The sequence below is a fragment of the Triticum urartu genome, chromosome 1A (assembly GCF_056163025.1).
Source record: "Triticum urartu cultivar PI428250 chromosome 1A, HENAU_Tu73, whole genome shotgun sequence".
Classification (NCBI taxonomy): Eukaryota; Viridiplantae; Streptophyta; class Magnoliopsida; order Poales; family Poaceae; genus Triticum; species Triticum urartu.
The window spans coordinates 527,795,583-527,808,307 of NC_141873.1; the positions used below are offsets into that span (position 1 = coordinate 527,795,583).

A 12,725-nucleotide genomic window follows, 5' to 3' on the forward strand; every position below is an offset into this window, starting at 1 on the left:
GCGCGCGATCTGGCGCCTCCCCTCATCCCCTGTTTGGCGTGCGGGTCAGCTTCGTCGGGCCGCGCTTCCTTGGGTCGCCAGTTTTGTATAGGAGGCGCTGCTAGTGGCGGGGATCTACTTCGGGCGAAATCCCTGGTCGGCCATGGCCGGCCGCGTTGACGGCGACGCCTGAGGGCGTCGTTCCCCTCCTTGGAGTCGTCGGTATGGACTGATCCCCTCACTTCCCCTTCCCCTAGGTCTCCCGGGCGAAAGCCCTAACTTTGTTGGGCGACGAAGGTGTTCACGGCGCCGTTCCCTTCTTGAAGGCGCCGCTTTGGGAACCTTGTGGCTGGGTGGCGCTTGTGGGTGGTTGGCGACGGCGGTGGTGCGGCCCTATCCTACCATGGATATGCGTGCGTTGCTTGGAGATGGACTCGCGTAGGTGGAGGTCGTCGTTTGGCGTCATGGTGGCATCGATGGCGGAGGCACCTGCCAAGGTTGGCACCTCAATCTGCTCTGAAGATGGACCGGTGGAAGATGGCGGCGACGACACATGTGAGTGCGTCGGACCAGTTTGTGCCCCGGACCCGGTATATGGCTCGGTCGGACATACGGCTTTAGATGTTAGGCTTAGGTGAGAGGTCTGGGTATTTGGCCCAGCTTGCACCCCTTCATCATATGGATTGGAGTAGCGCCAGATGTTGCCAAGATGGCAGATTCAGGCATATTGTTGTACTACTTTGTAAGATCCTCGAGAATAATCAATAAAATGGCTACATGCATCTTCCAAATACAGAGGCCGGGGGTCATTCTCCTCTAAAAAAACATGGCAAAGCAGTGTGGCGAGCATGCAGTTTAATCTTGGCCCGTTTCATGCGCATCAAAGTACGTATGAGAGAACAAGGAGAGTTTGCAGCGCTAGCTTGTGATCCTTGGAGTGCTGGCAATGGCTACATGCAATTAATTTTCTTTTTGCTGGTTACTACCTCTCTATTAGTTCATAGGGTGTGCGCGTATCCCTACATCGTTAATTTGACCAACCTAATACAAGTCATATATTACAAAAAATATATCAACATAAACTTCGGAGTTTCTACTTTCAAAAGGTATACTTTTTGTGTTATATAGTTTATATTAGGGTGATAAAATTGACAACCTAGGTATACGCGTAAGACTTGTAAACTGAAACGAAGGTACTACTGCAAATCTGCAATGGTGGCCAGCGGAGCCATTGACGAACTCTGGGACAATACAAGCCGCATGCATGCATTTGCACCGGCCGTTGACACCGCGGCGCCGTCGATCGGGAGCATGCAGCTGCATGTGCATGATGTACCACTGGCTAATCATACGTTGTTTACCGAGGCAAAGAATTAAGATTCGTCTCCATTTCGCCTCAGTGGGTACATGGCATGGCTACCTAGGCATGACCTAGCTACTTAATTTAGTGTAACGTACGAGTATTTTCGTCCCAGTTTAGCGGCGGCATGTGCTAGCTTACCTAGCACAGTGGAGCGATCAACGCGGGGAGCAATGGCGGCCCGGTCGTGGCTGCTCCTGCTCCTCGGCCTCGCCGGCGTGCTCCGAGTTCACGGCCAGCGCGCGCCCGACAGCACCGGTGAGCTACACCTGTGAATTACACTGTTTCCTCACATCTCAGTGCATTGATCGAGCTACGTACGCGCAGGTTTTGTCAGCGTCGACTGCGGCCTGCCGGAGCAGGCCGGCGGCTACCTGGACGCTGCCACCAAGCTGCCCTACGTCCCAGACGACGCCTTCACCGACGCCGGCTCCAACCGCAACATCTCCCCCGAGTACATCAAGCCGTCTTCATCGAAACGCTACCTCAACGTCCGTGCCTTCCCCGGCGCCCTCCGGAGCTGCTACACGCTCCCCTCCACCGTCGCCAGAGGGTCCAAGTACCTGCTCCGGGCGACCTTCATGTACGGCAACTACGACGGGCTCGGCAGGCTCCCCGTCTTCGACCTCCACCTCGGCGTTAACTTTTGGCGGACCGTGAACGTCACCACGGCCGACAAGCCGCAGCTGGCCGAGATCATCGCCGTCGTCCCGGACGAGTCCGTGCAGGTCTGCCTAGTGGACACCGGCTCCGGGACGCCCTTCATCTCCGCACTCGACCTGAGGCCCGTCAGGGACACGCTGTACCCGCAGGCGAACGCGACGCAGGCGCTGGTGCTCGTCGACCGGACCAACTTCGGCGTCAGCGGCGCCACGCTGGTCAGGTACCCGGAGGACCCGTACGACCGCGTGTGGATCCCGTGGAGCGAGATCGACTCAAATGAATGGACGGAGATCTCGACGCCGGAGAAGGTGAAGGAGCTGGCCGACCCCCGCTTCAACGCGCCGTCCGCCGTGATGCAGACCGCCATCACGCCGCGCAACGGCTCCAGGTCGGCGTCGTCCAGGACCATCGAGCTGTCGTGGGACGCGGCGCCGAACCACGCCTACCCCGACCCCGGGGTCATCGGCATCGTCTACTTCGCGGAGCTGGAGGCCGTGGCCGCCGCGCGACAGTTCGAGATGGCCATCAACGGCAAGCTTTGGAGCAAGGCGCCCTTCACGCCGCAGCACCTCGTCTGCGACGCCTTCTTCAACAGCGAGGCCCACCGGGGGTTCGGCGGCCACTACAACATTACCCTCAACGCCACGGTCAACTCCACGCTGCTGCCCACCATCAACGCCGCCGAGTTCTTCTCCGTCGTCTCCACGGCCAACGTCGCCACGGATGCCAAGGATGGTAAATGGAATTTTCACAGTAATAGTCTCAATGGGTAGGCACATTTTTGATCTATAACTGATCTCTGTCTTGTGCAACTGAATTTTTTGACAGTTGCGGCCATGGCTGCGATCAAGGCCAAGTATGAGGTGAAGAAGAACTGGGCGGGTGACCCGTGCGCTCCCAAGACTCTGGTGTGGGATGGGTTGAACTGCAGCTATGCCATTTCTATGCCTCCAAGAATCACAAGATTGTAAGTTTGACCTTAATTTTCACAAGGAAAGGTGACCGTGCTGTGTCTATCAGTGAACCATTTGTGTGTGTTTCTGCAGAAATATGTCATTTGGCGCTTTGAGCGGCGGCATACCAACCCATTTCGCCAACCTCAAAGCAATCAAGTATTTGTAAGTAGTAGGAAGTTTTACATCCATTTTGACAATCAACTTAGGGCTCCTTTGATACAAAGGAATTTCATAGGATTTTTACAGGATTTGGATCCTTAGGATTTTTTTTCCTGTGATGGTCGTTTGATTTGTAGGATTGAAATTCTTAGGATTTTTTTTCATAGGATTCATTTGTACTACATTTTGAAGGAAACTTTTCATCCACTCAAACTTGTTTGTAGAATTCTTTTGTTTTTTCTGTGCTATCAAATACTTCTCCAACTCACATAAGATATAAGAGGACATGACACTCTATTCCTATATTTTTCCTGTTCCTTTTTTTTCAAAAAGGGGTTATCCCCCGGCCTTTGCATCAGAGCGATGCATACGGCCATATTATTAATAAGCAAAAGGTTCAACAAAAGTCTTCAGATCTCAAAAAGAAAAAGGGCTCACAAAGAGCATAAAAAAATAACAGGATAGCCACAACCGGCCGGCAAAAAATAAGATAGGAAACACTAAACGCCTATCCTATTACATGACCGCCATCCAAACCGGTTGAAGATAGTCCGTGCTACCATCTCCCATCAGATAGACCCAGTAACCATACGCTCTCTGGTCTCCGTCGGAGTGAGTAGCGACCACATACAGATCAGGGCAGTGACCCGGAAAATAACTTGCAAGAAATGAATATTTATTGTTCTGTTAAAAACCAAATCGTTTCTACAGTTCCAAACTACCCATAATGAAGCACATACTCCTACACGGACATGTCTTGATGTTTCTGAATCTATCTCATCTAGCCACATTCCAAATAACGTGTTGATAGTATTCGGAGGAGTAATATTAAATGCTATGTGGATCGACCACCACAAATTTTTTGTCAATGGGCAGTCAAGAAAGAGGTGTTTGATGGATTCATCACGATCACAGAAGCTAGATCTTATAGATCATGTCCAGTTGCGTTTTGCCAAATTGTCCTTAGTTAGAATGACTTGTTTATGGACAAACCACATGAACACTTTAATTTTTAAAGGCACTTTGACTTTCCAAACATGTTTCGAACGAGGAATAGAACTAGAGTTGATAACATCCAAATACATGAATTTAACCGAAAACTCTCTATTCTTAGTTAGTTTCCAGCGCAACTGATTGGGTTGTTGAGATAGATGAACATCCATCAATCTTCTCACGAGATGAAGCCAAGCTTCCCAACGGTTTCCCGCTAACTTCCTCCTGAATTGAATATTAAGAGGATTGGACTGTAATATTGTTGCAACGTAAGTGTCTCTTAGCTGAACAATATTATAGAGAGAAGGATATTGGAGTGCAAGGTGCGTCTCCCCTAGCCATGTATCCTCTCATAATCTCGTGATAGTACCATTCCAACTACAAATTTTGTCATGTTGAAGAAGACCGATTTCACTCTCATCAATCATTTTCAAAAAGGTGAATCAGTCGGCCTTACCGTCATCTGGATAACATTTTTCCTGTTCCTGCATTTTGAAAATACTACGAATCAAAGAGGCCCTTAGTGAGTTAAGCTAACGTGCCGTATGCATGTTTGTTTATTCAGGGACTAGTCATACAACAACTTTACAGGACCAATTCCTAATGCTCTTTCAGAAGTACCCTTCCTCGTGGTGCTGTAAGGAATCTTGAACTCCACAATTATGTTGACTTTGATATCAAATAGTTTTGTTGCCTAATTTCAACTTTAACCTGAATATTCTACTACAACTTGAACTTATGAATGCTATTTGGTCCCTTAGGGACTTGACTGGCAACCAGCTTAATGGATCCATCCCCTCTGGGCTTATGAAGAGAATATAAGACGGCTCCCTAACTCTAAGGTGAGCCAATCGTTTCTCCGTTAGTTCCCCTGATCCTGGCCAAAATCACTTAAGTTTCTTCTCTTTGACAGATATGGCAAAAATCCAAACCTTTGCAGCAACGGCGGCTCTTGCGAGCCCACCAAAAAGAATAGCAAATCCATGCTTGCCGTGTACATTGCTGCTCCAATACTTGCAGTTGTGGTGATAGGAGCACTGGCAGTGCTACTTCTTCTCATAATGAGAAAAAAAGCAAGGTGAGACAAGGTGTCAAAACAAACATCAACTGCAACTGCAAGCAGCACTGGACTGGATAATATTTACAGTTTCTTGTCACTGTCTCACTGATCACCGAATGAAGGATCAAGAAAGGGCAGTGTGAAGCCACAGAACGAGGCTAGTGGCATGCATTCGCAGTCGCGGAATGGCGACATGCACAGCCTGCTGCAGCTGGACAACCGCCGGTTCACGTACAAAGGACCTGCAGGTCATGACGAACTACTTCAAGACGGTGCTCGGCCGGGGAGGGTTCGGCTCCGTGTACGATGGCTTCTTACCGGATGGTACGCAGGTGGCGGTCAAGCTGCGGTCTGAGTCCTCCAGGCAAGGCGTCAGAGAGTTCCTCACAGAGGTAAGTGCAATTCATCACCGGTTCAAGGGAAGTTTTGCAAGGAATTGTTGTGTGTAAACAATTCTTCTGTTCTTTTGCTCAGGCTCAGACCTTGACAAAGATTCACCATAAAAATCTTGTATCCATGGTTGGTTACTGCAAAGATGGGGAGTACATGGCGCTTATCTACGAGCATATGTCTGAAGGAAACCTCGAGGACAAACTTAGAGGTGTGTGATTTGATTATGTGCATTTAGTGGGGTTTTTATCTCAAATAAAACTCTAGCGAAAACCTTTACAGTATGAATATGAACCTAAATTAATGCCCATGAGGAATTGATGATTCCAGTATCTAGTCTCTCAGCCAAGTAATCAAGGGAGCTAGGCCGGCTCACTTCGTACCATTTGAGTTATCTCTTCTTCTTCTTTTCTGCGTGGAACCATTTGAGTTATCGGGTACTCCCATCATCATACTAATAAGTGCTCTTCTATCTTTTGAAGGGAAAGATAGCAATAGTACATCTTTAACTTGGAGGGAGAGGCTTCGTATTGCAATGGAGTCCGCGCAAGGTATTCTTCCGATGTGAAACGTGTTCTTTAATTTTTCGTTGCTAATTTCCATCTATTTGTTTTGTTGGAAGCCAAATTTTACATGATCGCAACTTGGTAATGTAATTGTTGTTGACATCATATTGGTGCGATGTTCTTACAGGGCTGGAATATCTACACGTTGCATGCAGCCCAGCCTTTGTGCATCGGGATGTAAAGACATCAAACATCCTATTGAATGTGAATCTCGAGGCCAAGGTCGCTGACTTTGGCTTGCTCAAGGCTTTCAATCAGGATGGTGACACACATGTATCCACAGCCAGGCTGGTTGGCACACACGGCTACCTTGCCCCTGAGTAAAAGACATCATACTATCTTCTACTTGCTTTTGCTTACAATTTTGAGTGTATTAATTAACCAATCATATGTGATCAACCATAGTGAAAGCACATCTAATATGCCATGTATCGGCTTGTGTGAAGGTACGCGGCAGCCCTGCAGCTCACTGAGAAAAGTGACGTATACAGCTTTGATGTCGTGTTGTTGGAAGTTATAATGGGGCGACCACCCATCCTACAATGCCCAGAACCAACTAATATCATCCAATGGGTTCGACAACACCTTGCACAAGGCAACATTGAAGACGTTGCAGACGTTCGCATACGAGGTGACTATGATATCAATAGTGTCTGGAAGGTCACGGACGTCGCGCTCAAATGCACTGCGCAAGCTCCTACTCAGCGACCCACGATGACCGAGGTGGTAGCACAACTATAAGAGTGTCTCAAGCTAGAGGAACATCACATGATTTGAGGAGGAGGCGTGGAGCATATTGTTATGAGGGTGATGTCACGTGATGAAGACTTTGTCGTTCAGTTGATCTATATTTTCTCTCTCTCTCTCTCTCTCTCTCTCTCTCTTCTCGGTTTTAAAGGATATTTCTTGACATATAGAGTGCAAATATATGTTGCTGCACTTTTCAGGTAACATAGCTCCAAATTTTCTTATCGCTAAAGAAATTGTCACCAATGTCCCAATCCTATTGCGAGAACACTGACATGTTCTTGCACACTAAGGAGGTGTTTGGTTGCAAGGGACCAGACTTTTTTTAGTCCTAGAGACTAAAGAAAAAAGATCCTCCAGTAGAGTCTTTTTCTAGTCCTTAAAGAAAAAGTCCCTCATGTTTGGTTACATAGGTATAGGGACTAAAAGGGACTTTTTCTAGTCTAGTCCCTGTAACCAAACAGAGCCTAAGAAACCAGAAGTGAAACTATGACTCTCGATCACTATAACCACACCATACTTGCTAGGGTATTTAGGTCATGAATCAATTAAACATGTTTGAGCACTCATGAAATAATGTTTGAGCTAACGACAACTCCAAGAAATAAAACATGTTCAATGGAAAATGTCGAATGTGAAATCGCAAACCTTTAGTGTCAAACAAAGAACTGCGGAATCAATGTAGAAAATCCTTAATTTGAGAAAATAATACATGAATGTTTATCATGCACCAAGAGTGCATGACTAGTGATCATGGTTGGCGCCGTCCCAACAAATAACGTTGACTTTGCTTCAAAACACATTTGGAAAACAGAAGTACCACTCAAAATTAAAATTTACATGTGGTTTGTACATAGTGATCATGGAAACTTTTCTATAGCTTCAATCTTAGCTCTATCAACATCAATATCTCTTTCAAAAATTTTATGACCAAGAAACATACTTTCGTTCACCATGAGAAGGCACTTCTCTCAGTTTAGGACTAGGTTCGATGAAGATGGGTCAAAATGAAACATAAAATCTTTTAGTGTCACCAAAGAACAAGTTTGGGATTAATGTAGAAAAATCCCTAGTGAATAATACATCGAATGTTTATCACGCACCAAGAGTGCATGACTGATGATCATGATTGGCGCCCTACCAACAAGTAACATTGATCATGTGAAATGAAATGGTGCCTAGCCTTACATCATCGGTAGATCACGGTCACGACTGCTATCTTTCATTATGTGGAAGTTATTTTTAGCATCGCCTCTGTTTTGATCTTCGTTCTCCAACTCGAGGCAGTATTGCAACTGGGCAGCCACATCCGCCATTGTGGGTCGTTGTGCGGGGTCATGCTCGGTGCACTTCAGCGCTAGGTCCACGGCCTTCCACATGCCATTCACATTGAAGTCGCCTTGCATTCGGCCGTCCACCACCTCCTCGATGTTGCCTCCCGAAAGGTGAAGTCGTGCCCATTGGACGATATGGATGACCTCCGTAGATTCAAGGATGGTGGGTTGTCCTGTGATTACCTCTAGTAACACGACACCGAAGCTATATGTGTCGCTCTTTTCATTCAGTTGCAAGGCTGCTGCATACCTGTGTATGTACATATAATAAGCATGGGATGCAAGCATTTGCATCACAATTCATTGAGTCAGTCAAAACAAAGATATACTAATCCAAATGGTTGGCAAGCAGGCAACGAAAATATTAATAAGTTAGGTATTAGTGTTTACTCAGGGGCAAGGTAGCCTCTTGTGCCAATCACCCGCACCGTAGATATATGTGTATCATCTTCTTTACTGAAAGCCTTCATCAAGCCAAAGTCAGCTACTTTGGCCTCAAGATTTTTATTCAGTAGGATGTTTGATGTCTTCACATCACGATGCACGAAGGGTGGGCTGCATGACTTGTGCAAATACTCAAGCCCTGTGTGCACATCATATTCGACAGAGATGATATATCAGTCACACATCAACATATGTTAAACTCTAGCAAAGCATAGAGATCGACAACAACGAAAGGAAGACCATAATCCGGATTAAAGTATACCTTGTGCGGATTGTAGTGCGATGCAGAGCCTCTGTCTCCAGGTTAAGGATACATCCTTGTCGTTCTTTCCTGTAAAAGTTTGGTTGACATTAGTAGTGTGTAACATGAGACAGAGATACCGTATGCTCTTCTTACAGACGGATTAGAATATCTCTGAGTTTATCTTCTAGATTTCCTTCAGACATATGCTCGTAGACAAGAGCTAAATATATCCCATCCTTGCAATAACCAACTAATGGTACAAGATTCTTGTGATGGATCTTCGTTATTGTCTGAGCCTGAGCAAGAATAGGAAGAAAAATGGCAAAGCTTCTAAAATTGGCTTATTAAATTTACTTGACTAATATGTCTCTTTTTTTTGACTAATATGTCGATACACCATGCTCTGGTTACAGTTGATAATACTTTACCTCTGTCAAGAACTCTCTTACATCTTGACTGGAGGATTGAGACCGTAACTTGACTGCAACTTGGGTACCATCCTGCAAGAAGCCATCATAAACAGTTCCAAACCCTCCTTGACCAAGCACTGTCTTGAAGTTGTCTGTTATGGTCTCTAGTTCTTTCTATGTGAATCGGTGGTTGTCCAGGTGTTGACGGTCTTGTTGTTTGCTGATATTTGTATATCCTTCAAAATTCAAGAACCAAACTATTATTACCCATTGTTGCTTGCTTTGGTGCAGTAATGCAGAACTATTAATGTAGTTTTATTGATGTGTTTCACCTTTCTTTTTTCTCACTATGAGAATCAGAAGTACTACAAGTGCTCCAATCACAACAACCGCAACTATCGGAACAACAATATAGACGACAATCTTAGAATTGTTTTCCCCTTTTGTTGGCTGGCAAGAGTTTTTGTTGATGCAAAGGTTTGGGTTTTTGTTGTATCTATCAAAAAGAAGAGACCATTAGCAATTTTGACCAGGCAAATATCAAAGTAACGATCAGAGAACTAAATGGCATGCAGATATATGTAAGATATGATGGATTAACCTTAGAGTTAGGGTGCCATCTTGACTTCTCTTTAGAAGCCCGGAGGGGATGGATCCATTAAGTTGGTTACCTGTCAAATCTCTGGATGGACAACAAAGTTGGCATCAAAACATTGGTAACAAACAGATATTAGTTATCAAAGACAGCATATAATTCAAAGTCGCTTACAACAACACGAGAGAGGGTAGTTGTGCAAGAACATTAGGAATTGATCCTGTCAGTTTGTTGTATGAAAGATCCCTGAAATAAGGTGGCAAAGCATACAATTATGTGAACCTATTCCCTAGCAGAATTATTGTGAAAATGGACATAAATTTCCTACTTACAAGGATTGGATGTCTTTGAGATCAGCGAAATAAGATGATATCTCGCCTTTCAAAACGCCCGATGACATATTTCTGTAAGATCACACAATGGTTCAGACGACATGTGTGCATTTCCTCATTTTGAATGGATTTCTTGTGCATGGTCGCAAGTTAAATTTGAACTTACATGCTTGTGATTCTTGGACGCCCAGATATAACATAGCTGCAGGTCAACCCATCCCACACAAAAGTCTTCGGAGCGCACGGGTCACCCATCCAATTCCTTTTCATCTGATAGCTAAGCTTGATTGCGTTGATGGCAGAAACTTTTTTTTTTGCCGACAGTAACACACAAGACAAATTAAGAAGTGCAGTAATCAGAGATCATGCGGGTCTGTCATTATCGCGAAAATGTACTAATCAACCAGCATAGATGATTGATCTCCTATATGTGAAACTTAATAAGGACCCGCAGATATTTACCATCCTGAGGGTCGGTCCCGACGTTGGCTGTAGAGATGATGGAGAAATACTCAAAGGCGTTGATGATCGGCGGCAGTGTTGAGTTTTTTGTGGCAATCATGGTGATGTTGTACTGGCTTAAGCACTTGTGGGGTTCAGCATTGTACAAGGCGTCGCCAACGAGGTACTCGGGCCTGTACGGGAGGTTGGGTCCGCCGTCGACAATGGTGTTGAACTCGCGAACGGCATTGCCGGCAAGGATCTGCAGCTCGGCGAAATACAAGATGGCAACACATCTATAGCAGGCGTTTCTCTCATTAGTTTATCCTCCCTCAATCTTAGAATATAAGATGTATTGGTTTCCATGCAAGTCAAATTTATGAATGTTTGACCAAGATTATAAAATAAAATATCAACATCTACAATACAAAATAAATAAAATATGAAAATACTTTCCATGATGTATCTAATGACATAAATTTGCTACTGTAAATGTTGATTTTTTTTTTCTAAAAACTTGGTCAGACAAACACGTGTTTGACTTTTGAAAAAGCTAATACACCTTATATTTTGAAATGGAGGGATTATAGTGTAATTGTAGTATATGAAAACTTGTTATCTTATATTTTGAAATGGAGGGATTATAGTGTAACTGTAGTATATGAAAACTTGTTATCTACTATAAGTGTAGAGTTAAAAAAAAGTGGTACAAATGTGTACCCGAGCATTCGGTCGACGTGGTCCAGCTCCGTCTTCCATGACAACTCAACGGTCTTGGACTCGGAGTCGTTGAGCGCCGTGACTGCAGTCTGCAACACGGCAGATGGTGCGTGGAGGCGGAGGCTGCCGATATTCTCTTGGACCTTCTCCTTGGTTGAGATGTCCAGCCACAGCTTCGGGTTGCTCCACGGTAACCAAGCCCGGTCGTATGGGTCGTCCGGGTACCTGACCACAGAACACGTTAGGACCAAATGGAACAATCAGTTCTCTGCACCCAGGCCTACCAGTAAGTATGCCTACCTAATGGCGAAGTTGCCCGTGTCGCCCATGTTGCGCCTGTCGATCAGGACAAGCCCCTGTGTCGCGTTCGCCTGCCGATACAGCGTGTTCTCCAGAGGCCTCAGATCCAGCTCCGAGATAAATGGCGTCCCCAACCCGATGTTCACCAGGCAAACCTGCACCGAGTCGTCCGGGATCACGGCGATGACCTCGGCCAATACCGATTCCTCGGCTCTCGAGATGTTCACCCTCCACCAAAAGTTGACGCCCAGGTAGAGATCGAAGATGGGGAGCTTGTCGAGCCCATCGTAGTTGCCGTACATGAACAAGGCCCGGAGCAGGTACTTGGACCCCGGCACGAGGGACGGCAGCGTGTAGCAGCTACGGACCGCGTCGGGGAAGCTGCGGACGTTGAGGTAGTTTTTGGAGAGTTGGGGCTGAGGCCTCACGTACTCGGTGGAGATGTTGTGGTTGTAGCCGGCGTCCGTGAAGCCGGCGTCCGAGGTGATGGGTATCTTGGTGCGGTTGTTCACGTAGCTACTATGCTTCGGCAGGCCACAGTCGATGGTGATGAAACCTGCATTATTTGCTCAATGTGAGCGCGGATATAGGTTTGACAAAAGAAGCAATAAACGCACTACGTGCTCTAGCTACATTCCTAGCCAGCGGAAACAAACCAGCCATGATGGTAATAATTGTGAACTCACCTTCAAAGCTCACCTTCGATGCATATGATAATACTTCTAAGCTCACCTTCGATGCTAGGCGCGCGCTGGCCGCGAACTTGAAGTACGCCGCCGGCGGCGGCGGCGAGGCTGAGCAGGAGCGTCAACGACGAACGGGCAGCCATCGGTCGCCGGTCCATCCTACTCCGCGCGCACATGCCACCAACCCAGCAACAAGTAACTAGCACAAGATGCTCCACGTACGAAGTATAGTACTATCCATTTATATACAGTATGTGCTCAGCCTTAAGCTTAGGTTCACACGCTTGCCAGTGGTATAATAGACACATCACATGGCCACTTAGCCTCAAAATTATCTTCTAGTTTG

The 12,725-nt window shown here is 46.1% G+C and overlaps 1 protein-coding gene and 2 pseudogenes across 3 annotated transcripts in view; 1 reads left to right on the forward strand and 2 right to left on the reverse strand.

Moving 5' to 3' along the window:
- LOC125525400 (senescence-induced receptor-like serine/threonine-protein kinase) overlaps window positions 1-12,622 on the reverse strand; it is a 57,800-nt pseudogene extending 45,178 nt beyond the window's left edge. Inside the window, exons 1-10 of the transcript XR_015608743.1 lie at window positions 12,426-12,622; window positions 11,694-12,249; window positions 11,394-11,618; window positions 10,695-10,969; window positions 10,399-10,537; window positions 10,233-10,304; window positions 10,075-10,146; window positions 9,907-9,987; window positions 9,638-9,801; window positions 4,330-4,332 (exon numbers count right to left, since the gene is read on the reverse strand). The product of XR_015608743.1 is annotated as a senescence-induced receptor-like serine/threonine-protein kinase (transcript). The remainder of the gene's footprint in view (window positions 1-4,329; window positions 4,333-9,637; window positions 9,802-9,906; window positions 9,988-10,074; window positions 10,147-10,232; window positions 10,305-10,398; window positions 10,538-10,694; window positions 10,970-11,393; window positions 11,619-11,693; window positions 12,250-12,425) is intronic.
- LOC125525416 (senescence-induced receptor-like serine/threonine-protein kinase) lies at window positions 1,448-7,000 on the forward strand (annotated as a pseudogene). Its single transcript, XR_015608747.1, has 12 exons — window positions 1,448-1,597; window positions 1,667-2,737; window positions 2,831-2,969; window positions 3,049-3,120; window positions 4,676-4,747; window positions 4,872-4,952; window positions 5,024-5,183; window positions 5,289-5,562; window positions 5,645-5,771; window positions 6,043-6,111; window positions 6,254-6,446; window positions 6,573-7,000. The product of XR_015608747.1 is annotated as a senescence-induced receptor-like serine/threonine-protein kinase (transcript).
- LOC147992226 (receptor-like protein kinase At3g21340) lies at window positions 7,874-9,402 on the reverse strand (the record flags this gene model as incomplete). The annotated part of the gene is made up of 4 exons (XM_087543039.1): window positions 7,874-8,457; window positions 8,598-8,790; window positions 8,914-8,982; window positions 9,324-9,402. Coding segments are annotated over 4 exons (741 nt in total), but the record flags the coding sequence as incomplete, so codon positions are not given.
- Window positions 12,623-12,725: the final 103 nt, after the last annotated feature.